Raw genomic sequence first — 25823 nt, forward strand, 5'->3', positions numbered from 1 at the left:
ACCATTTTTTGCTTTTCCCCTCTTTTTGAAATACTTCTGTTATTAATGGATTAGTAAATAAAATAATGTTCCAGCAACACTGTAGAGTTTTCATAACGATGTTTTAAACATATTTAATTTTCTTTATTTTCAATGTGCCCTGTTAGAAGACTGAGCATTACATGTAAACTTTCAGTATAGAAGTAGGGTATGCTCAACTTCCCAATGTAACGGCCTATGAAAGAGAAATATGACTATGTAGAGGAAGGGACATACTTTCTATTGGCCAGGTCTGAGACCCTCTTCTCTCTCACCATAGTGCATGGCTGAAGATGTGCATCCTGAGAGGCAACACTAGACACTAGGTCCAGTCATTAAATCTACAGATCTCATTTATTTTAAATAGAACGTATAGGTAACAATCTATCAAGGGGTCAGAAAAGGACTATAACGTAATTTATGCTTTTTATTTTTTTATATGCTCTATGCTGTAATTTTTCCTTAAATTAGTGTATTCTAGTCAAAGAGAAATGTTGCACAAGGGTTATTCCCCCTCAATGAGGTAATAAGTTCACATATGAATGAATGATCTTGTCATTCTTGATTAATAATCTATACTCCATCTGACTCCGTTACATTTTGTGCTGTAATCAAATCTCTCTTATAACTTTCAAGATTTCCTGTCTGATTTCTCTATTTGAGAGCATAGACCTTTTCTACCTTCAAGAGTGAAAAAAGAAATTAGGGCTAAATTTGTTTAGCTCTGCATCACTCAAATTTGTTAATGTTCTCAAAACAAGGTAGCACTACATGTGAGAGAGTGACAGACTATTGAATGACTGAGAAAGAGGCAATGTGAACCAGGTACTCCAGTGTTATAAACTGGAATAACTAGGGGTTATTCTGATCTGGTCAGCATTTTTTTATACACTTACCACTTCAATTAAGAATTCTTTATTGAATGTGAGTCAGCTATTTTAGAAGGAAAGAAGAGAGATGAGCCTGAAAGAGAATGTAATTTTTTATGATTGCCTCTTGACTATGGATCCAGTACTTCAAACAGTCCTTAAACAAAATACCATTGACTTCACTGATAGCAGAAACAAGTTAACATTCCTTTTCATATCATACAGCTAATGATAACTTTGAAAGAGACGAATATAACCCAACCGAAATGTCAGCCATTAGTTCATGATATCCCCTCACACAGGTGAGCACCTTCACAAGTGAAAAGGATTTTTTGGAACATGCTCATAAATAAATCAACAAAAACAAGACACAACCTCAGCAAACAATAATTGTTTAAAGTTAATTGTATTCTTTTCATAAATGAATGTGCATTTCATAATATAGATCATAAATGAAGCAAAGCTATGAAAAAATAAAGGAGGATTATACAGCTTCTTTCTGACACAGCTGAACAAAATCTGAGAGCTACTATTTTAGAATCTCTTTAACTAATCCTTGGAGGAAAACAACAACAAACCCAACCAAACCCAAGGCTGCTATGTTATAATCCTCATTGCAGAGTTACTTTGCTTCTGTTGCTTCATATGCACCATGCCTTTGGCAATGCACCAGCTGTTTGCCTCCAGCTGTATTTTGCTTTTGTATACACATTCCAAAATTTAAAACATGTTCAAAATAAAAATATTTTGCAATGAGAAACAGCCTGTGCTGCTGGACTTAAAGTATCTAGTAATTCTAAATGTCAGATTTCCATATCTTAGCATGTTTTTGTTTTTCAATAGACAAGATTGGCAAAAGTAAACACTCTTGTCTACAAGCTATGCCATAAATGTGACCTATTGTGTTATAATTCAAAGAAGCAACTAAGATGACTTATTTAATGCTAAACAGGGAAAATCTCTCTGAGAGTTTTAATAGTTGTTCTCCTATTTATTAATGTGAAGTACAATAAATCATAGAATCATACGTAAAAGACCATCCAGATTCTTTTTCACGTTTCTTCTTTTTCAGAAGAGCTGCATGTTTTTCCAAAGCTGTGAAGTCCTTCTTGACTGGTATATAAGTCATATCAATATACTTCAAAGAATGAGACAGAAAACTTGATACATTCGTAAATTAAACTTCCTGTATTTATGTAACATGTAGGAGATAAATGTGCATAAACACAGCTGTACTGACCCTCCAAATGTTTCAGTGAAGCAGTTGGCTATTTTCTTTTAGTTTTGGTCCAAGATCTCTTTGCATTGAATCAAAATGAAGCATTGCAAAATTTTGATATAATTTGTCTATCTCAAAAGCTGTATGAGTTTTATCAGTTGAGGGAAAAAACCCTTCAAAAATATAAAAAGGATTAAAAAAATAAGTTTCAATTATCAAAGTGTGGGTAATTAAAAGAAAAAAAATCCTTTGCAGGAATCAATACTTTACAAATTTTAATATATTTCCCATGTTCTGTGCAGACTATTAGGCTGTAGATACTTTGTGCTCTCTGAGATTATTTCAACATACACCTTCCAGGGGAACAGTAATATGAAGTACATTGAATAAATTATATAACTTAAATGTGTCAAATGTGTTCATTGCAAAACCACATGTACGGTCCTTAAGACAAGAAAAAGTCCTTAAAACTGTAAGCTCAAATTAGTAATTTGTCATTATCTTGTAAAATTGAAATAAAGGTTACAAATACTAATCTATTCTGTAATACTGTGGGATTTACCTAGGGTATTCTGGATCCATTTTTCTTTTCAATTAAAAATACACCAGAATTTAAAAAAAAAAAAAAATAAGGAACATCAAAGAGTACTGTACATTTATACCACCATGTAACAGTATGTATAAATACTTGGCAGTAAAGCTTCAGTAGAGAGTGATTTACAATGAAAAAGTCAATATTTAGTTTGACACAGAAAGTTTGCAATAGCAGATATATCTTCTCTGGGTGCCATTCTTCCATTCCACTGTGACTGGACATTGCAGGCCATGCAGGATCATTTTTTCCCCCCTCAATGTTTTTAACTCTCCCAATCACTCCTCCGAAGCGCTTTTCTAACAGAAAGCCTCCTGTTGAATATGACAGCCAGATCTGTATGTACTGCAAGCCTTAACCTTGTTATTGGTGAATGTCCTCATGCCTGATGATTTTGTAAATTACCCAATAAAAAATATTGAAAATCAGAAAGGCTAATGGGAAACAAGCTCTGGATATTGTGTCTATCTTCTTGGCCCGGTCAATGAATACTTTTCTCATCTCATCAGGGCTTTTTGGTGCAGCTTGAACAGGATTATTTGGCCCCTTTTGTGTCACTCCATCTTTTGCTTGCAGACATGGGCCCATTCCATATGCTGTAAAACTAAACTGACTTTCCCTCACATCATCATCCTGTTGAAAAAAAGCAAAAGCAAAAGAAAAAGGCAAAGAAAAAGGAAAAGAAGACAAAAAGCAAGAAGTTTTTTTTATTTACAGAAATCTTACCAGCTGCTAAATAGCAAGTATTACATCATTACCTCAGTGACTTCTTGAATCCACAGTTTATCTTAACTAGTTGAAATTTCAGCCCTGTCAGTGTCTGTCAAAAATATTGCAGCAGCTTTCACAAGCACAGAATTTTCCTATTTATTTATAGATTCTGTAATCTATTTAGAGAAAAGAGAAAGCTTAGTAAACTAATGGTAATCAGGCACACAACTTCTGATTTGTTTTGATTGTCCCCATATACAGTAAATATCCGCAGTCTTCAACCAGGCAAACTTCACACTGGTCTTTTAGACAACAGCCATTAACTCTGTACATTGCTTAACAAAATGGGATCCTGCCCTGTAGAGATACTCATCATACAAGCACTAATGATAGTCATGTTAATTATATTAGTGAGAATTCTGCCTATTTGGTCATTGTATATTTAGTTAATCTTATCTGTATGCCTTGTTTCTGCTGCTCCCTGTGAATACATCAGATAAAGAGAATAGTATGTAAAGAGTCTTAGTTTAAAATAAAGTGAATGAAAGCTAAAGGACAGATTTTTCTTCTGACTCATTCTTCTGTCAGTTCAGGGGAAAACTGGCAAAGACATTCTGAATTCAGGGAGCTATAAGAGAAAGTGGTTTGTAATCCCGTGGCAAAGAAACAAAAGTAGATGGTCTGAAGATATACATATTTTCATAGCATGCATTTCAAGAATGTGGCTTCTGTCTGGAGACACATTTTGTACTTCTCTTTACCTGGTTATAGGTATTCTTAAGTAATAAAGGAGGTAGAAATGCAGGCAAATAAATGATACACAGACTGTGAAGCCAGGGCCAAATTTGGTTCTGAAATATATTCCAGTGTATTCCCTCACTGTGTATGTTACTGAAGGATAGTCATGTGATTTATGGCATTCACAATTTTTTTTTAATACTGATTTTAAATTCAGGATTTCCTATTTTTCATGTCTAATTTAGCCTAGTTGCTTTAGGATGCTAGACTTTTATGAAGTATGACAAAGTATTATGTATATGTTATTTCCTAAATAAGTATTTTGGAAAATAATTTCCATAAGTATTAAAAAAAAGAATTGAGCGACAGTCAGTTTTCCTTTTGTAAGAGAATTTTTGATAGTTTGAAGTTCTTCCTAGCTTAAATTAAAATAAAAGGGTAAAAAAATTTATTTACCAAAGCAAGTCAAATAATTAGTGTTTCAGTTCCATAATTCTGAAGCATTTTTGTTTTATTTAAACCTCTTGCTTTATTCAAATGTTATTTCTCAGTGAACACAGTTTAAATCCAAACTTCCAGATTTTTCATTTTGAAAATGCCTGTGACATTTCGAAAATCTGAAAATGTCTCAGAATGGAGAATTAATTCTAAACATACTAAGTTTCAGTTAAGTAGTACTTGCTAGAAGAACCATTGTTAATTTCTTTGTTTAAAAAATTCCAATGATGTTTATTATCAATATTAGTTGAATAAGTTATCTACAAAACAATGCAGATCAATTATTAAGTCTGAAGTGAACTAATTGGCAATCAGCACAAGCATCCAGCAGAGCTGTAGTTATCACCCGGCTGCTGTAGTTGTTACTCAACTGCAATACTTTTTTATATATGTAAATTGAATAAACTTATAGACTAATATAGTTCACTGAAACTACTATACTTCAAATATGTATTAGAATTCTCCTACAAAAACAAAAAATAAAGAAAAATTAACATGAAAGAAAAGGAGGAGGAAAAATCACTGACTGACTTCAATATGGAAATGAATAACAGAAATACAAAATGATAGGATCATTGTTTGATGACGTGATAAAACAAAGATCTAATTCCTACAATAGTGTTTTTCTCTTGTGAGAAAAGAATGGGAAATTACATCTTTATAGTAATTGTATTCCAGAAGAGTTGTAGTGTTTTATTCCAGTTAACAGAAGTTACAAATACATGGACTGTGAGAATTTACACTAAACTTGCCATTTGAACACCCTCATAAGTACGATTCACGGTTTAAATCTTTTTATGCTTCTCCAGAAACTAATGCTTATGTTTGCACAGGTTCAAAAAGGTAATAAAATAATAATTCTGAGTAGCAGCTTTAGGTTGGGTATGTTTTCAGGACGAGGCTCCATATACTAAGACTTTACTGTCTCTGTTCTACACTTACCTGAAGTGAGCGATCCCCTAGAATAGTTTTAAATGCCAGGTCTTTCCTTATTTTTTTGCTTGCGGACATCCTGAATTTAGTCTGTGAGCAGGCTGCTTGGAAATGCTCTCTGTTGTTGAGGTAGTGGTGTGAAGGTCCTTCTAGGAGTCTAGCATGTCTGCCCAGTGCCTGTTGGATGGTGTCTCCATGAGGGCAGGCAGGATGGTTGGAGCCTGCCAAGTCAGACCAAAGTGCTGGGGCTAATGGATATGCAGGAAAGGGCACCTTCTGGAGCATTGTAACATGCCAGGTACCACCACACTTTTTTTACCAGGGTACCAGCTGGAATATCCAAATTGTGCTGCTTCAAGTTTTTCAGCAGGTTCATAATGCAGAAAAATCATTAATTTGGCCTCAGGTTCATATCTGAGGGTGCTTGTGTGCAGCAGGAAAGATGAAGCTACTGTTATTATTGATATTAACTTTTGAGTGCTTTTTTGAAAGCATTTTTATAAAATATCAGTGACACCCCATTTGTTTTTATCAATTGACTTGGCTAAAGTCCCTCTTTTTGACTAGAAATATTTCTCATAATATTCGTGTCTGAGTTTACAGCTGTTGAAATCATCTAATGGAAGTACCTTGTGTGTCCCAGTAGAGAATCTGGACAGTGAATCTTCCTGGAAAAGTCCTGCATTTTGGTTGAAATTTTTTTTTTTAAATGTAATAAGGAAGCTTTTTTTTGTTTTTGTTTTTTTGTGTATTTGTTTAGTGCATCATCACTAAAGAAAAGAAAATTAATGATTTCTTACTGATTTTTGATAAAGCTTTTAAAATCTTATTATGAATGAACTTTAATAAAGGTTCAGTATGAATGCGCTTTTCACACATACAACTTTGGCATTAACAATATTCTGCATACAGCTATATATAAATATTTTATCATCTCTATTAAAATTACTGTTATTAAAGAATGGAAATAAATTTAGATAATTTTTATTTAGAAAGTTAGAATACTTTGGAGGCCTGAAGGAAATAATTTCGATTAGTTTATTTTTGTAATAGCATTGTTCTACAAAATACTTAGCTATAAAGTATTAGAAAGCTGTCAGTTTCTGTGGCCCTGTGACTATGCTGTTTTCTGTCCATCTATTTAATAATATGTTTCTCTTGAGGGGTAATATGCATAAGGGCTGCAAATATCTCCATAGCCTTTTAACTATAGGTTCTGGTAACAACTTGAATACTTATTTGAAACCTTGGCTTTGGTTATTTGACCTCTATATTTTTTACTGTTCATTTTTGAGAAGAAAAATGTTACTGAATTGTTTTGCACTACAAACACCTTGATCTTAAATGCTGATCTGGTAGCAACTGATTTCTCCTTGAATTCATGTCACTCTTCCTTTGAAGTTGCAAAAGTAAAATTTTAATACTATGGTGTAATCCAGATTTAAACAGATCAAAATGGATTGCAAAATTAACAGAACAGGTACCTATATCAACATTTCACGTCATCACATAGAGGTAGCAATGAAGGTATATGGAGTTCACATGGGAAGACATTATTTCAGACAAAAGGACAGGGCCTCTGTTAATGATTGGATATCACATTATGACAAATGGGACATCTTCTTCGTAGTTTACCCTTAAATTTGTACTGTAGATTTGAGGCAAAGTCCCGTCTATAGGTCCTGTGCATCTCAAGCCATTGCTATGCTGCAATGATTCACTGATTTCATTTCCATCAAGAACTCCCTCAAAATACTTTCATCAAAACGGATGGGTTGACCAAAAAGAAAACAAAAGAAAAGAGGTGTGATTACCATTAAAGACAATCTAGTTTGCATGTCTATTTTCCTCACTAAAGATACGGTGATCTTTAGATTTTTGAAAATAGAATTAAAAGGTTGACTATTCCTTAAAACTAAATATATCAAAACCTAATCTAAAATCAAAGTATTATTCAGTATATGTACACAGTTAATGTTTTTCTCCATACAGTGTAAATGCAGGTGAGAAAAAGCACTGGTCATATGTGTGTTTCAGTATCCTTGTATGACTTCTAATTCTGCCATTTTTTTCCTTTTGTCTTTCAAGACCAAAAGGAGTGTAACTGTAAATGAATAATTAATATTCATTCATTCTGAAGGAATGTTTCCATCACATTGCTAATATAATATTTTTGATATAGTTGTGTTCATTGGCCAGATTTCTTTCTCTGACAGACAAAGTACTATGGATCATATACTGACTACCAAATGAAGTCTCAGATTGGGAACCAAAATTCCCCTGTTCTCAGGAATCATTATGCCATTTGTGTAATCATAAAGAAATGAGTCCCTTTTTGAAAAATCTCATATACCTATTGTGATACCTACTGGAAAACAGCAATGAGTAGGTTGCATATTATGTTGCAATAACAGTTTTTATTTATAAATATATTTATAAAACAATCCCAGGCACTTTGAAATTTTTGTTAATTCTGTACAAATTGGATTTGGCATCTAAAAAGAAATTTGCCTTTCAGTTATTTGGAATCATTGAGTGAGGTCCATACTTACAATCATAAAAACAGTAGCCAGAGGGTGCAGTTATACCTAAGAATCACCTTTGATGCTGCTGTTACTGTTGTCTGGGAAGGGAGGCTGCAAATGTACTAGATGGTGTAAGAAAGAGGCAGTGACTGTAGGTGGAAAAAGCATAAGGAAAATGGCAAGGATAGATGAGCTTTGCATGCCAAAATGTCTTGATACAGCTCTGTACACAATTACATTTTGTATAACTGTATAATTTTCTATAAATCTCAGCAGCTCTTATTTTGTTTGCTACACCCGTTTACTGCAGTGGTTTTATCTGAGTTCAACCGTATGCTTTTTAAGAGAGAGATTTCTGTTCTCCTGTGTTTTTAATCAGCATTGAGAAGGAATAACGCATAGTTTTGATTAAATTTACAAAAGACTCCAACCTGGGAGAAATCTGCAAATTTGTTTTAGGATATGTTTAGAGTTAAAATTGAATTCAATGATGTGGACAAAGACTTTGAAAAATACAAGTAGGTGCAAATACAAGGTACTGCATTTAACTAAGAGTAATCAACTTCACAAACAAAAGATAGAAAGTAAACGGCTCTGCAGCAGTTCTGGAAAAAGACCTGGGAGTTATGGAAGGTCGCAATCTTGATATGGGTCAATACCATGCTGTTTTTAAAAAGGCAAATGGCAAACTGGTTTGCATAAAGTGTATAACTTGCATGATGTGATCATTTGGCTGCTCTCAACTGTTACTGGCTAGGCTTCATGTTGCAAATGCAGTTTTGAGGAATTGTATGGACTTATGAGGAGAATTTCCAGGCAAGGAGAATGAGCAAAAAAGAGACTGTACCAGCTGGGAATATTTAAAGAAAAGAAGACTGAATGGAAATGTGCAAATGGCTACATAAAGGAAAAAAAGTAGTCTGTTCTCTGTGCCCCTTCTAGACAAGCCATGAGAGGCCAAAAACGGCATGAGTAAAAAACTTTCTAAACCATTGGAACAGATTGCAGGGGAGCTTGTGGAAGTTTTCTGACTGTGATGAATTAGGTATAACTGATCCTGACTTAGGTCAGGAAAATGGATTCACTGACCTCCCAAAGGGCATTCCAGCACTGAAATTCAATCGTCTGACCGTTGCTAGGGTTACTTGGTAAAAATAAATATTTCTTGCAACAAGCATGTCTTTTTGATTACAAAGAAAATAGACTTTGGAAACTCTTCAGCTGCTCTATTGCAATTAGATATTAGTCATACATATTCTCTTCTGTCAACATATACCTGAAATGAAACATTTCCAAACCCATCTATTTTTGGACTTTTGCAACACAGTTGAATCACTAGGAATTTTGCTGTACCCTTGCAGATAAAATGCCAACACCAAAAAATTCTGTATTCATTGGCTGGAATTCATCTGGTAGAAAAACCTAATCCTAGTAAAACATCCCAAGATGGTAAGCATATAGGTTGAAAAATTCTAATAAGTTATCCTAACTGCTCTATTTCTCTCATCCATTTGGACATAAATAATGACTAGAATAGCAGTTTTCACTTTGAAAAGAGAGAAGATTTCATGTTCAAGGAAGCCCCTGAAGTTTATTTTAAATGCAGCCTTTTGACCTAACTTCTTTTCATGTCTTTTGACTTTGTGGTCAAATGAACATTTCCTTATACATGGTAGTTTTAAAAGTGAATACAATTTAATTCCTGAGAGCCAGTGGCTGTTTGACCTAATCCAAAGGGATAACAAACACACACAAAACTTTATAACCATGAGCTGTAGTACCTGACTTTGAAAGAGACAAAAAAGGAAGGAAACACAAGTTAATTTGACTTATGATCCTAGGGCCTGCATTTCACATTAGAAATTGTGGTGCATAAATAATATTTGTGGTAAGGAAGGCTAGTTATTAACTGCTTTCTCTAATCCGTAAGACATCATTTATTATTTGTATACCAGAGGTTTTAGGATGCAATCCAAATGATTTTAAGAGATAAAATCTCCATGCTGTAACATTTCAAGTTCTAGTATACTTGTTGGGCAAGGAATGGTTTAATAAAACATTGAGAAAAAGAGAAGCAATTAGCTGAACTGTCTCTAGAGCTTGAGAAGGTATATTCTCAACGGTTAACTCTGACCAGGAGTTCTGGCTTTACATAGAATTGGAGTCAATCAAGAAACATTCAGTTAAATTAATCTTTTCACAAAAATGTCTATTTGTCAAAATCAGAACCTTGTATGGGAACAAAACATTTTTTGGTCAATTTAGGCTGAGAAACCTGTCTCATGATGAAACATACAGATACAGGGATGAAGGGAAAGTCATATATCCCTGAATATAGTTAATACCCTCACCTGGGTATGTTATGAAGAAAAGCATTGAAAAGCATGCCTTCATCCTTCAGAATCTAAGATGAGTACTTGACACTTTACTGTAGACCCTGCAGTCTCTAAGTCTAACCCGCTAATTTTATGAGAACCTAGCGGACAACCTACCTGGAGCTAGTAAAAATAGAATAAGGACTTTTAAGTGTGAATTCAAAAATATGATAATGTCAAGAGTTGATCCAGCAAAACACTTAAGTCAATGAGACTATTCATATGCATACTTTTTTGTTAAGTGGTCTTCTCTTAGAAGTGCTTTGTATATTGTGGATCCTTCCTCATATACCTCTAAACTGAAATTGGATTAATTGTGATTGCTGAAGAAGTATCTTTGGTGAGCTTGAAGTCTTGCTAAGAAGGGGCTGGAAAGAGATTTGGTTTGATTCTGAGGAAGGAAGGTAATATTACTTGCCAGTTTCTAACCCTGTGGTTGTAATAATTGGCCTGTATTTAAGGGAGTGAAAAGACATCACTACAGTTGAATATGGTGAATTTGCCTGAGATGCAGAAGGCACTGTAATACATGGTGAAAAAAAGAAAGGACTGAAAGTATGGTCACATAATGTATCACTCACCACAGCTGTTTGTATTTGATAGATGACGCATTTGTTGTGGCTCACCTGCCCCCCGTCCAGTAATCCGTCTTTGCCCATTCCATTCCCCCCATTCCAAACCTTAAAGCAGCTTTCAGAGAGCTGCCATATTTCAAAAACAAACACCCTGTCACACAAATGCTGCTTTCCTCCTGTGTGTCTCAGAAAGCATTTTTTCTGCTACTGTCAGTGAAAAAAAAAGGACATTTTTCACAGGGACAAATGTTGAAAGCAGGTACATGCAATCTGAATCATCCTCTAGGCTACAGTACATGAGTTTTTCTCTGCCCCTGAAAAAATCTAGGACTTGACACACAGGAACAGGCAAAATATCATTTTCATTTGACTGTCAAGCCTGCCTTTTAACATGGAGTCTTGCTAGCAGAGATTGCTTAGGTAGGCTTTACAGCATTACAGATTTTCAGTATCTTTTAAGTCAAATGGAAACAACCTGTAAAATGTTTTGTGATGTAAGCTGTAAATTGAGGTAATTCTTCAAGAACAAAAGACAGCTGAACTGAGTCATGTTGCTATGGTCAGACTTTCATTCACAGTAATTTTCTAAATAGTGACCAAAAGCCAGTGGAAAGGCTCTACATGACATCAGTGGTGGGTACTCATTTAACGAGTATGTTGGAGAAATATTTATTCTTTGAAAAATCAGAAGCAGGGGTTACATATTGTTATAAGAAATTTTGCTTATTGCTTAACTGCAGATTTCAGAATTCAAACCTGTAGCCTTAGCTGTTTGACTTTGCACATTGGTAGCTATGCATTTTACTGGCAGTCTAGATAGCTTCAGCTATAAAATAAATATTAATAACCATTGCTGTACTAAAGTTTCTTACTACTCATATAAACAGTTTCTACTAACTTCTACTAAAATAACAGAAGGAAAAAAGAAAAAAGAAACTTCTAAGCCTTTTAAAGTAAAATGTTTATTCTTCCACCAATAATATTAATTGAATAAGTATTTTTTGTATTAAAAAATATTTACATGAAACACACCTGTTAAGGCTTTGAACTGAATACTAGAATGAAATTAAGAAATATTATTTGTTGAATCTCAATGTAGTACAAACTGCTGCATGTGCCAGTAACATTCATCCACTGGAGTATAATCTGACTCTTCTAACAGAGTGAAATTCATGCTTGTGCAGATGGCTCCCACATGGCCCATGCCTCATTTAAATCCCTCTTAATCCCTCTTTCAAGAATTCAAGTTGGATTTATGCAGTGCATAGCCCTTGTAGTGACCCTCTGCCTATAGTGAATTTCATTCTGCTCTGCCATTTTATTTATACTGCCACTTTAAGCTGCAGTATGTTTACCAAATTAACCCTATATCCTGGCATAAATCAATCTCAGTCTCTCTTTCAAAGTTGTGCATACTGTTACTTTTACCTTGTTCTTCTTCCTCTTGCGGCGGAATCGCAGAAGTTCTTTATGCTGCCTTGACACAAAGTTTACAGCTGCGTACTCCAAAAGAGCAGAAAATACAAAGAGCAGACACACAGCCATCCAGATGTCAATTGCTTTGACATATGACACCTATGGAGAGAATAGAGCAGAAGACTGAATATGTTAAAACCACAGATGTGAAGTTTAGTGTTTCATGTCAGGAGGAAGTGCATTAATATCTCCATGTCCCAACGCTACTTTTATCAAACAAAAGTTAACATGAAAGCTAGAAAATAAGAGGGACAACAATTCAATCTATAAGTGTTAAATATTATTTTAAAAAATATAGTCTTTCACAAAATATGTTTACTGTTTATGTCATTAACAGTTCCTCATAGTGTACTGTGTATTTTATCACAAAAAAAATAATCCACGAGAAGCACATGCTCTTCCTCGATTTGTCCCACTGAGATCTGTGAATGACACTAAGGAACCAGAGGATAGCTTATAGTGGGACCAGCGGGAATTCCTGTATTATAATGGATCTGGTTTAAAGAATAGGAATAGAATTTAGGTAGAAGAAGGGAGATAGGTGGGGAACTCTGATACGTTCATTCTCTGCTAATATAGGCATGGTAAATCAAAGATACAGGTTCAAATTAGTCCGGTCATTTTGACCCAGTGGAAGTACTGAAAATCAATTACAGAGTAGATGAACTCATTGCAAACCTTTATTGCCAAGCACATATGCAGGACATAATCTGAACCAGGAAAGTAAGGCCTGTTCCCTCTTTGTGTGCAGATTTACAAGAGCTTTGCTATATAAGCCAACATAGCTAGTTTCAGGCCTCGGAAATGTGACAAAAACATCTGTAGCTCTCTTTGGTAACCTCTTACATTCTTGCTTTTCTGAGTTTTTATAGCATTCCATTTTCTTTGTTGATGCTGCATTTGGATGCATTTGTATCCATATACTTGAGGCACAAAGCACGTTCACCTCTGTTAAGGATATCTATTTTACTTAGAAAAAATTTAATTAGCAATCCTAAAAATACATTTTAAAACTAATACAGCAGTGGACTTTGTGTATTTTTATTGTATACATTTTATTTCTATTAACTGCAATGGCACATGAAGATGGTCAAGGAATAACCCTTAAAAGAAAATCTTTAAAGCAATGACAAGTCAGAAAAATTAAATAAGTTAATCATAGAAATATACTTTAAGCTATTTACATTTTGTAGTTTACCATTCTTTATACAATTGTTTGGAGCTATTTAGCTTCACATTTTCCTACAATTTAATGTAAATGTGTTTGTAACTAGTGAGTTAATTCATAATGTAGGCAGGTTTTGGGAAAGGAATATCATTGAGAACAGGTTGGAATCTATGACCACTGGAAATTCAGTCATAGTTGCTAGCATGTCATCAGATACTGGGATCCGGAAAAGGACAAGCTACTCAATTGCTAACAGGCAGCATTTATGTAGTACTCAATAACATTGCCTTCATCACTTCCTAAGGTTTATGGAACTTAGTATATATGTGGTTGTCTAAATAGTTGAGACAGGAGATAAATAGAATATATTTGACCAGTGGCTCAAAAAAACCCCTAAATACTTCAAAGTTATTTATCTACTTTAAAAGATGCTTAAATGCTAATAATTAAGATGCATATTACAAGGTTGACTGAAGGTGTTTATTTGCCACATAGCATTATGACTAATGCGGTACAAACATAGGAAATTCTGCATACCTTTGGAAGAGATGCTCGTGAACCTGAGCTTTGTGTTGTCATGGTCAGTACAGTTGTTATGCCTAAAGCCACTCTGGCTGGAGCTGCATCCATATTGATCCAAAATGACACCCATGAGAGAATGACGATCAAGAGACTCGGTATGTACATCTGGATGAGATAGTAACCCATCTGCCTCTCAAGGTGAAATCGGACTTCAATACATGTAAACTTTCCTTTTTATAACAAAGAAGAAATATTCAATAGAAATAGAATGTTCTTTACTTTCAACATCTAGTTCACCCTCTAAAGAATTTATACTCCATCAGCTATATTTGTTATCTGATGGAAGATGAATGTTTTGGTTTCTCTTCAGTGATTTTTAATATGTACAATCCCCATTATAACAGGAGTATCTACTGGAAAGAAAGCAGACAGAAAAACTGAAAATTTAAGAATTTGATAACCTGTGGAACTCTTCTTTCCTTATAAAAACAAAGATATGACCGAAACACAAATCATTATGACTTAGAAAAGTTCTTCTGTGTTGTCACACTTGTTATCCCACTTAGTGTGTGGAAATACTGCTGTATGCAGAGAAAAGACTTGCTCTCCCATTGTATAAAATATCCTTTATCTTTTGGTTAAATTTTAAGCTTAATTTTTTTTTTTTTAATCCAATGAGTATGGGAAAAATATAGTAAGATCGGTGTGGGTTATCAATAGGAGATTCTGCTAAATCTCTCCCTTTATCCCCATTCAAACTGTTTCACCTCAAAAGTACAATGATCAAGATTCAAACAGAAATCAAGGACTTGAGATTAGTCAACTTTAGGAAGCTGATTAAATGGCCTCATTTTTCCAGATACTGAACATCAAGCAACTTCCACTAATTTAATAAAACCAGAACAAAAAAATCTATTGTTTGCTCATACCATTTTTTTCTCTTATCCAGATTGTTTTTTTTATCCTGTAAAATGTACATTATTTCACAGACCTTGACCTGGTCTTGTTAGGTTTTCTAATTTTGCTCAGTGCTCATACTAGTCACATATGAATGGTGCTGAAGGCAATGCCGTTACTATAAATAGTGTATATATGAAACAGTTTCTCACAGCAAGAAACACAGATTTCTTCCTTATTTGAATGAAAGCATTTCCTAATTCTAAATTTAACATGGAAAACTATGCTGTAATTTATTTCTTAGGGGGTCTGAAGTTTTTTGGTGATGTTTTCCAGTAGTTTTTGACAGATATTTTGCTAATCCATTTTATTTTAAATGCCATTTTATAGCAAATTGTTGCACATTAATAGTGCTTTAATGTTTATCATATTAACAAATTTTATGTAATGGACTTATTTATGAGCTTATTCTACACTAATTTAATATATTCTGTATTATGCTGTGACAATAGTGTTAGGCACACAGAAGTGAGTTTCAGAAAAAGTTGAACTGTAATGTTTTTATTCTAGGCATATTAAGTGCTCGGAAATATCTTCTGAAATTCATTATTTTCATAATAGTTCTCTTAACAGGCCATTAAGCTCTTTCTATGATGTCATAGTAAATGTGACTGTATGAAATTTTTATTCTACTGAGGAACTAAAAAACCCCATATTTAGAAAGACAGTACTTATGATGTTCAATTTTAAAATGACATGATATATGTCAGGAGTTTTATATCTGCCAGCTCAGTTATTAGTTCCATTCCTAATTGCCAGTGTTTTCTGAATCCTATCTACACTCCTGAAATCTGTGTCCCAAATTGTGGCTCAACCATCTGCTGCCCCAGCTTCAAAACTGATTTCTGCTTCAATCAAGGAATTAAGTCCTGGTTTAACAAAGTGAATGGGAATTTTAGTGTTTACTTCAGAAAAGGCCAGGATTTCCCCCCATGTTTCTCTTCTGGGATCTTCAAAAGGGTATCTACATGATACATTCTTCTACTTAGCAATTCATCACACCCCACATAACTAGAAGTTCTACTCTGACTGGCCTTTGTCATATTCTTACTTCAAGCTGGTCCTTACCCTGACAATTTCTTTTTTGTGGGATTTATTCTGTTAATTCAACAGCTTTGGACAGCAGCAGTCTCTCACTTGTACATCATAGTAAATCATGGTGGTAAGGAGTAACAGAAATACATCAACCAAATCTAGGTCTCTTGCAAAGCCATTTTATTTGGCATCACATCAGCAAGAACTGCAGTTCAACATGCAACAGTTTCTACTTGTCTTGTTTCTACTCTACGGTCCTATATTCTTCTTTCAAAACAAATTAGGAAGAAAAACTAAGGAGCATCAGAATGGGTAACAGATGCATAGCTGGAGTGTCAATAAACATTGGCTATTGCTTGTACATTGCTTTTTTCTTCAGAGAAAGGTGGGATAAGAGATATGAATCTCTTTCGTATGTACTCAGGTGGGCTTAAATTATTACAGAGATCTCAGCATGAAAATACTGTTGTCCTAAACAAGGATCAATAAATAATATATTAGCTCTGATGTGGATTATTTCTGTGCAGTTGCAAGCTTGCCAGGTTTGTCTGAACTAAGGAGAAAGAGAGAAATAGCTGTGGATAACAGAACCCTAACAAGGTGAAAGATATTCTGAAGGAAAGGAGCAAAATGGAATATATTGTAACCACAGAAAAGGAGAGAAAAGAGGTGGGATTATGAAGGGGCCAGAACTAGAACTGAGTGATGTGTCAGAGGAATTATAATGAATGATTTTTTTTCTTGGTTTTGTGTTTTTGTAAACATCATTGGCTAAGGTAAAACAAAAGAAAACAAAACAAAAGAAAAAAAGGAAGTGAAGCGTGTCTCAAAGCGGAAAAATATCTTTGCTTAACTTCACAGAATGTGTGACTTAGACTCCTGCCTTTGTCTTAGGCTTACTGAGTTTACGAACATGCCAGTCATGTATGTCCACTGTTTCCCAGTCAAAACCACTGCATTCCCCATCTGCTCTGTTCCAGTGTAGCTCTGAAAATTTAACTTAATATGTGGCAACTCCCCAGGGAGGCTGGTGGCTACCCAGGTAGACACTTCCCTCTGTTACTCCGTTGCTGACTATTGGCTTTCTCACCAGTGGAAAACAGCAGAGGAAAAGGCAGCAGTTGGAAGTTGCAGCAGTTGCTGGTCTAAATGTGGAAGGGTTGATGTTGGTTTTTGCCCTTCCTGGCTGAGATCAGAACCACCTGCATAAACTTGGCTAATGAGGCAGAATGGAAAAAAACATTTGCGCTAGCAGATGTGAGCTTCAGCTAGGAGGCAGCCAGCAGAGGATGTGCTGTTGTTTCCCAGCTGAAGCCAAACATCCAGCTGTCGGCCTCCTTTCTCTTGTATTCCATTTCGAATTCAAAGCCAGGTAAGCTGTGGTTTAATCTATTTGACTGGGTGTTTGAACGGATCGGAGGAGACATACTCATGAAGTCATCTCAGCTGGGGAAGGGGATAGGCAAGCAGCTAAGAATGTTGCTCTAATAATTAATTCGCAGTACATAAAAGGTAAGCTCTTGTTCATTCTGATATACACTGTGAATGTCACAGAGAGTGGCTAGGAGGAGTATATGAAACCTTTGTAGTATTGTGATTCTGCTGAGGCTGAGTAACAAATTAAGGTATGATGCTAGTTTCAGGCCAGAGCTAAATATAGATGTGCACATGATCCATACAATGGACAGATTTTTGTAATGCAAAAGAAAGAACAGGTATTGAAGGCTTCCTAAGGGATAAACATTTTTTCCTGAAACAAAGGTAATGTTCTTTGTGTTTGTAAGTCTAGCCTAACCAGGAATTCAAGCGTGATAAAGGCACCAAAAGTGCTGCTTGTTGAATGCTCTACCTCTGCATATGAAGTGAACGTACTGGTATATATGCACGTGATGGTGCGTTCTCTCTTACACATGTTCTTTGGTAACAATGTCAGATCTGCTGGGCTGGCATGATTTTGATGCAACGTCCACACCAAAACCAATATTATAGTGGAAAAATGTGTATTCCAGTCAGTCTGTATGATTTTGCTTCCCCCCAGAAAGTATAAGTGGCTTTTCTTGCAAGTCAGTGTCTAGGTCACATATTCTTTTTTTGGTTGTTGCTGCTGTGGCCAACTGTGAGTAAACTGAGAAGAGTAATTTTCTACCTTAGCACACCTTCACACTGCACAGTCTCCTCAGATCATAGAAGGTGTTTAAGCAATGGGTTAGGTAGACAGCAGTATGCCTTTGTGATTGAAAGGCACTGCCAGCACTGTGGGATGTGTAAGGGAAATCAAATATACGTAGTGGCTTTCAGGCCATAAGGAGTCCTTCTTTTCAGTTTCATCTGCCTCAAACTGCTCCAGAGGCAGTAGCTGGTAGAACTTAAATATATTTGTTCCCTTTCAGCAACCCTTAAGATATCCCTTGGGGGAAGGTCCTCTTATTGTACCCTTTTAATGTCCTGGTCATGTTTGCAATTCCCAGGAAGCTGAGTAGCTGTTTCTGAAACTACATAGAAAGTTTTCATAATGGAGAATCACCTTAGGAAACTGAGCCAAGGAATAGTGTGCCTGAGAAATAATTAATAAGGATAAGAGCAATAATAATTATTGAATCACTATGAAATTAAAAATTAATAACATAATAAAATATAAAATTAATAAGTATAAACAAAGAAAGGAACTAAACATGCAGAGATTCAACTGTTAATCCATGCAGAATGGAGGGATATCTGCTGAAGGTGCTGGTTCTTGATACTACTTCAGATACTAGTAAGTCATAGTCTACATTTCCTTACAAGAAAAGCCATTGATAATGCTAATATCTGATCTACTGTGAAATATTTTATGGATATAGAGATGACTGTGGCCTAAAGACTATATAGCTTAATGAAATTACATTAAACTATTTACTTAAAATAAGAATTTTATACTCACTGAATAAAGAATGGTTTAAAGCTTAGCAAAATTGAACTAAACTAAGTTAAGCAAATCTGGATAAATCTTTGTGGAGCCCTGCAGAGTATGAATCTTAGATCTGGGAAGTGGATATTTTATATTCTGATTCCAACCTATCTGTCAATATGGATGTAGACTACACAACTCTGTCTTTACCAGTGACTGATGACCCACAAACAGCCAGCCCAAGGGCCAGAATATTGCTAGCTATGGAGATTTGCTAACAGAGTCCTGGGCAATTGAACTGTAATGATGGTCCTCTTCTCTAGCACTGCATTTTCCCCCTTAAAAACAGCTAGAGACACAGGTTTAACATGAGATTAAGTACTGAGAGACAGCAGGAAAGGAGAAAGGGAGAGTGAGACTTCTTCAGTGACTAGGATATGCTCAGTCTAAATGGCTGACTTGGATTTAGATCCCTTAATACAATATAGAGCTTCTCTCATTTGCCTGTCTTCTGGAAATCTCTTTCTTAAGCACTGCTCAATTCCTCTACTCTCCATAAAGATCCCAAGCATTCAAGAGCAAGCTGAGCTTGAAAATTGTGTTAGACGGAGTATTTATTTCTAGGTGCTATTCTGAACCATTTGTTTACCATTTTTAGACTTGTAAAAATCACAGTTCTTCATTTTATGTGGAAAAGATAACATTGTAAAAAACCGCTGACACACTTTTCTCTAAAGAGAGAAAAGTAAAGACAGTCCTCTCTCCTAAAAGCAAAAGTTAAAGACTTTTCTTCTAAGACAAAACAACAGGCAGAATCAAGAAACAAGGAGACGGTAGAAAGGAATAAAAAATAATGCAGTACGGATTACTGTGATGAATATAGTCACACCAATTGCCTAATTAATGTTTGCTATCTCATAAGTGTCACTGAAGAGATTAATTAAAGTAGATAGATAAAAAGCTAGTTGTATTGAGATAACTAGATAAAATTGTTTTTTATGTAGATTAGCTAGATAAAATTGTAGTTACCAGATGCTAGTGTGAGATTCTGGTTATACAGTTTTGGTACTATAGTCTTTGCACATAGCTTGCTCTGCAGAGTGGTTTTATAGACAGGGAACCTGAAAGCACTTTATATGGGTAAAGTAGAATGTCTAGATAATGTTTATTTAAAAACAAAACAAAGCAAAACTTGGGGGGAGGGAACCCACACCCTGCAAGATCTAGCTGGGGCTCTACTTCTAGCTTCAAAGGAGAAACAGTACAAATTAAATTATATTTCTAATGTACTGTAATGGTAGCCCTAGAGGGAAGATCAGAACAAATGGTAGCTGAGTAAGTACAATTCTCAAGACACTGTTTGAATAGTCAGAGCTTGTATGGACTGATGCAATGTGGTTACTGCACTTCATGACTTTCACTGTTTTCTAATGGTTAATACCTTGGATTCCCAGGTTCTCACAAAATAGTTGCCATTGCAATGCTTTGAATTTTCTTGTCTACCCTCTGTACCTTTGTATGGAGGAAAAAAGGACCAGTATGTACTCAAAACAAATGTCTATCACAGGATAACACGCACTGATAATAATTCGTGAAAGGCTTTTAGATTGCTGTTCAGCTGCAACCTAATACGATCTAACTGCAGGCCATTATAGTCTTTCTGTTTGCTGTATTTTTGCAGCCCTTTCCTTAAGGCTGGTGCTGGCACTCATCCCGAGTTGGAACATTTCAGTGTGCTAGGTAGTAGAAAGCTAGTCCTTTATGTATGTGTGTGTTAGAGTCCCAGACAGGTGAAGTTTGATCATATTGTCCTGAAACCAAATCATTCATCATGTAATTAATCAAGGCTTTTGTTAAGTGCCCTGCATATGTGAGCCTTAATGTTTTAGGTTATCTAGTACATAGATGGAATCATCCTAGCAAATGCTGCTATTGCCTTTAGTGGGAGGGAGGGTATTGGCTCCAAGTGTCCTCAGACAAACAGGATTAATTAAAAAAAACCCCAAACCCAAATCCCAAATAGAAAGCTTTTTAGTTTTAAAGTTATTAATGTTGAAAGAAATTTTCTGAGGACAATTTTACCTTCTAACTGAAATAACTGTTTGGCCTGAAAACAAGACATAGTCTCAGAATGAAATAAAACTGTATTGCTATAAGAGGGATGACATAGACCACCAGCACTTTCCTTCTGCCTTTTGACATGCGCTTTCCTTTTGCTCTGCATCTGCTAAAATCAGACCACAATTATCCTCTCTTGGTGATAAAATACAGTGTGTTATGTATCACACTGCAATCATAATGGCAGATGATTTTCACAGAAAGCATGATGGAGAATGAAATATATAAACTGACTTTTCCATGAGGCAGTACTTCTCCTTTTACTTTTTCTCCTGTTTGAGTCATTATCAGAATCACCACTAGGCAAGCTGTCTAGCTGAGTGTACCTTGTTCAGTAAAAAGACTTCCTTTTTATTCCCCCCAGAATGTTACACTGTTATTTGAGAGGCATTCTGCTTTACTTATTACTGAAATACAGTTAAATACTTCCTGTCCTTTTGCCTTCCCATTATAAAATTTCTTAAATAAACAAGATGCTTCATAAATCATATGCGTGTGCAAAGCTGGTTATTTCAAGAGATTGTGTCTATAAAATTGATTACATATAAGTAAAGTTAGCTGAAATTATTTTCACACCTCTCTAAAAAGGAGACAGGGTAATAAAAAATCATTTGGTAAGTGCAGTCTCCAGACACTTTTTGCAATTTGCACTGAAGTATACATTGCAATTTAAGTATATTTTGAAGATAAAACCTGCTTATAAAAGTACTTGCCTTTTCCTCATCGTAAAACACTCAGACTGTATCTATGATCATGCAACCCGACTAGAAATGATGATTTTTGAGTGTCTGGCACGTAGAACTAGACAAGTTCTCATATATATGGCTGGTGTCTGTGTATCTAAAGCCAAGATTCACAAAATGACTGTAGGAACGTACTACCATTCAGTTTTTATTTCAAGTCATAGTCTGCCAATATCAGTGGCATATTGGGGGATATCAGTGCTGGTGTTGTCACCTACCATTGACTACACAAGTTCTTGGTCAGGAAGGAATTGACTTTGGAAACAAATACTGGGGCAGGTGGTAAACAATGTATGTGTAAGACTGATAATGACTGCAGTAAAAGAAAGCTGAAAATAAATGGGGAAAAGAGCAACTAATTTTTTTCAGTTTGATGAATTTGCACTTGCAATTCCCATCTCTCTCAGAATGGATGACCAAGCTGCCGTTCAGAGGGACCTCTGTAGGCTGGAGGAACAGACCCACCACAACGTCATGACAGTCACCAAAGACAAATGCACAGCTCTACAGTGAGGATGGGGTAATCCCATGCCCTGATACAAGCTGGGGATGGTCTGGGTAGGTAGCAGTTCTGCAGGAAAGCCCTGGAAGCCTGGCAGATATTGGGCTGAACAGAAGACACCAGAACAGATATTGAATTGAACAGAAGTCCTGTGATGTCATGTGCTGCACTATGTTAACAGGAGCAGAGAGTGGAGAAATAGAAACTAAGGAGAACCTGACAGTAACATAAATAGCAAGGACATCTAGATGTAATGCCTCTACTTCCAGGACAGCTGATGAATTTTTATTCAATGAATCTTTAAGGTAGAATGTTTAAATTTTGATAAATGCAGGCGGTGACAATTGAGGTCTCTTCTCCTGCAGAGAAAAATGCCCTGTTGGAGGCCAGGCAGTGCTGTTTTCTGTGTCTAGGGATGGTCACGTCCTCAGCCTGTCATACACTCCACTTGTTTTTCAAAGTGTTTATAATTTCCCCCTTTTCAGTGAAGGAATGAGCAGCTTCAGAGATTTCATGGCCATATCCTCCTGGATAAAATGTACAAACTTCCTTTTCTGAGAAGTTGTCTATGAAAAAACCCTGAAGGGTTAAAAAGCCATGGCTTAAAAATCACTGCTATAGTCTCAAAAAAAGTGATTTAGGTGTTTGTCAAAACAAGTAGGGGTTTGAGTTCGTGTCAGTAGAGTAAGGCATCAAAGCTATGTCTCTTTTAATCACTATCATGTTGGCAGCAACATGGCCCAATATAAGGCATTAAGACAGTTGAAGGCAGGACCTAGAAGAGGCACAATCTACAGGTTAAGTAACTTATTTGACCTTAAGGGGGAACCAAAGGGATCATGAGAAAAGATTGTGTTTGGGATGTATGTGTTAAGAGGCTGAACGGGTAATGTGGAGTTAAGGAAGTGGGCCGTTCATCGAGATCGCAGATTTAAGGGAACAGAGTTATCAGAAATGGTCACATACAGAACGCATCAGTTCTGGTGGTGAGTGTAGCAACCATAGCTCCACTGTTTCCAGGACCACTACATCAAATATTTGAGCCAAAACCCATCAATAGACATAAGACAGTTCTGAGCAGCATCATTCAAGTGCAGGTGTAGCATGTTATCGATGGTGCAGGAGTAAAGCCAAAATTCAGTGTATTTCTGCTTGTGCCTGTTAGCCAATGCTATTATGTATAAATTCATGCTATTGTATACTGGGCAATTTGCAGCCATGATTGAAATTACCTGTGAGTGAAATTAAAATTTGATGTTGCATAAAAGCCCAGGGGAGCAATGCATGTGACATAGGAAGTGAATGAGGCCGAGGTAAAGCAAGACCATCCTTGTAGTGTGAGTGGTTCACGTTGTGATTTTTCTGGTTGTTATGATTCTACTTCACTTCCCAAATTTGTCACTGGATATACCAATGGACACAAAAACATGAAAATGATCAGAAATGTTGTTGCACCACTTCAGAACACAAGACTTGATAAGCCATTATGCTGTACTGTTGCTGAAACTGTCATGTCCCTATATTTAGAAGCAGTTTGGTTTTCAAGCTGTGGTTACAGTGATCCATTTCAATTGGGCGTGAAACACTGATGAGACATGCACTGATGAGTTGCCACATACTGTCCTGAAGCTTTGTGTTAATTTGCTTTACAGGGATGATTTGGGTTTTTTTTTTTCCTGTGTTATGGCATGTCTCAGAAAAGCTTTCTGTCAACTAAACTTAAATTAAAAACTCTTCTTTGGTCACTTATTGCATAGCAGCTGCAGTTACTTAGCATAAGAATCCTTTTAATCTAATCTGTTGTAGGCCAGAGAAATAGACTTTATTTCTAGTTTTGAAAAATGATTTTTTTGTTTCTTGTGGAGTATCCTAAAGGGGTATCTGTCTACAGAATCTCATTGCAGAAGCCTTAAGAAAGCACATTACTGGTCACATATTCCAGTGACAGGTGGGGTCCCTCAGGGGGCTGTATTGGGACCAGTATTATTTAACATCTTTGTCTGGGCCGTGGACAGTGGGATTAAGTGCACCCTCAGCAAGTTTGCAGATGACACCAAGCTGAGTGGTGTGGTTGATACTCCAGAGGGAAGGGATGCCAATTCAGAGGGTCCTTGACAGGCTGGAGAGGTGAGTCCATGCAAACCCCATGAAGTTCAACAAGGGCAAGTGTAAGATCCTGCGCCTGGGTTAGGACAATCCCAAACATGGATACAGGCTGGGCAATGAGTGTATTGATAGCAGCCCTGCGGAGAAGGACTTAGGGGTATCGGTGGATGAAAAACTAAGTATGAGCCAGCAATGTGTGCTAGCAGCCCAGAAAGCTAATCGCATCCTGAGCTATATTGAAAGAAGTATGACCAGCATGTTGAGGGAGGTGATTCTGCCCCTCCACTCTGCTCTTGTGAGACCCCACCTGGAGTAACAAGCTCTGGGGCCCCCAACATAAGAAAGACATGGACCTGCTTGAGCACATTCAGAGGAGGGCCATGAGGATGATCAGTGGGCTGGCGCACCTCCTGTATGACGACAGGCTGAGAGAGTTCAGGTTGTTTAGCCTGGAGAAGAGAAGGCTCCAGGAAGACCTTATAGCAGCCTTCCAGTACCTGAAGAGGGCCTACAGGAGAAATGTGGAGGGACTCTTTATCAGGGCATGGTGATAGGACAAGGGGTACTGGCTTTAAACTGAAAGAGGGTAGATGTAGATTAGATCTAAGGAAGAAATTCTTCACTATGAGGGTGGTGAGGCATTGGAACAGGTTGCCTAGAGAAGTTATGGATGCCCCCTTCCTGGAAGTGTTCAAGGCTGGGTTAGATGAGGCTTTGAGCAACCTGATTTAGTGGAAGGTGTCCCTGCCCATGGCATGGGGGTTGGAACTAGATGATATTTAATGTCCCTTCCAACCCAAACCATTCTATCATTCTATGATTCTATTATATGACATAATGTAGGAAAATAAACTGTTAGAGGTTGTTGACTTTTAACATAAGGTTTAGGGATTTTTAGCCTACACATGATAGATAATAATACTGGTTGTAACAAAGAAATGAAAGGTATTCCCACCCTCCTAGAAACCAAACCAAACCCCTCTAATGTGATTAAAGTAACTTCATACTAAAGACTTGAATAAAAAAATAAATACTCTGGAGAAAATACTGTTATGTTGAAGAGGAGAATGTCACAGTAAATGTAGTCCTGCATGAGTAAGACTGTCTTTTCTTTCTGGTTTGCCCTGCCAAATTTGTTCCAGATTTGTACCTGTAATTATGGTGCTGTAACTCAGAACAGGCCCCTATGCTGCTTTCTCTGGTGAGGACATACCCTTCTGCCTGCAGCCAGTGCCACTCAGCATTGCATATTTTCC

General features: G+C 36.3%; 1 protein-coding gene across 1 annotated transcript in view; it reads right to left on the reverse strand.

Annotated features, from left to right (window-relative positions):
- Positions 1-3061: 3061 nt before the first annotated feature.
- The window catches only part of GLRA3 (glycine receptor alpha 3), a 70788-nt gene continuing 48026 nt past the window's right edge, over positions 3062-25823 (reverse strand). Inside the window, exons 6-8 of the mRNA XM_009483052.2 lie at positions 14235-14449; positions 12476-12628; positions 3062-3331 (exon numbers count right to left, since the gene is read on the reverse strand). Of these exons, the coding sequence (XP_009481327.2) occupies positions 3062-3331; positions 12476-12628; positions 14235-14449 (638 nt within the window). The remainder of the gene's footprint in view (positions 3332-12475; positions 12629-14234; positions 14450-25823) is intronic.

The sequence above is a fragment of the Pelecanus crispus genome, chromosome 4 (genome assembly GCF_030463565.1).
Source record: "Pelecanus crispus isolate bPelCri1 chromosome 4, bPelCri1.pri, whole genome shotgun sequence".
In the NCBI taxonomy this organism is placed as follows: domain Eukaryota; kingdom Metazoa; phylum Chordata; class Aves; order Pelecaniformes; family Pelecanidae; genus Pelecanus; species Pelecanus crispus.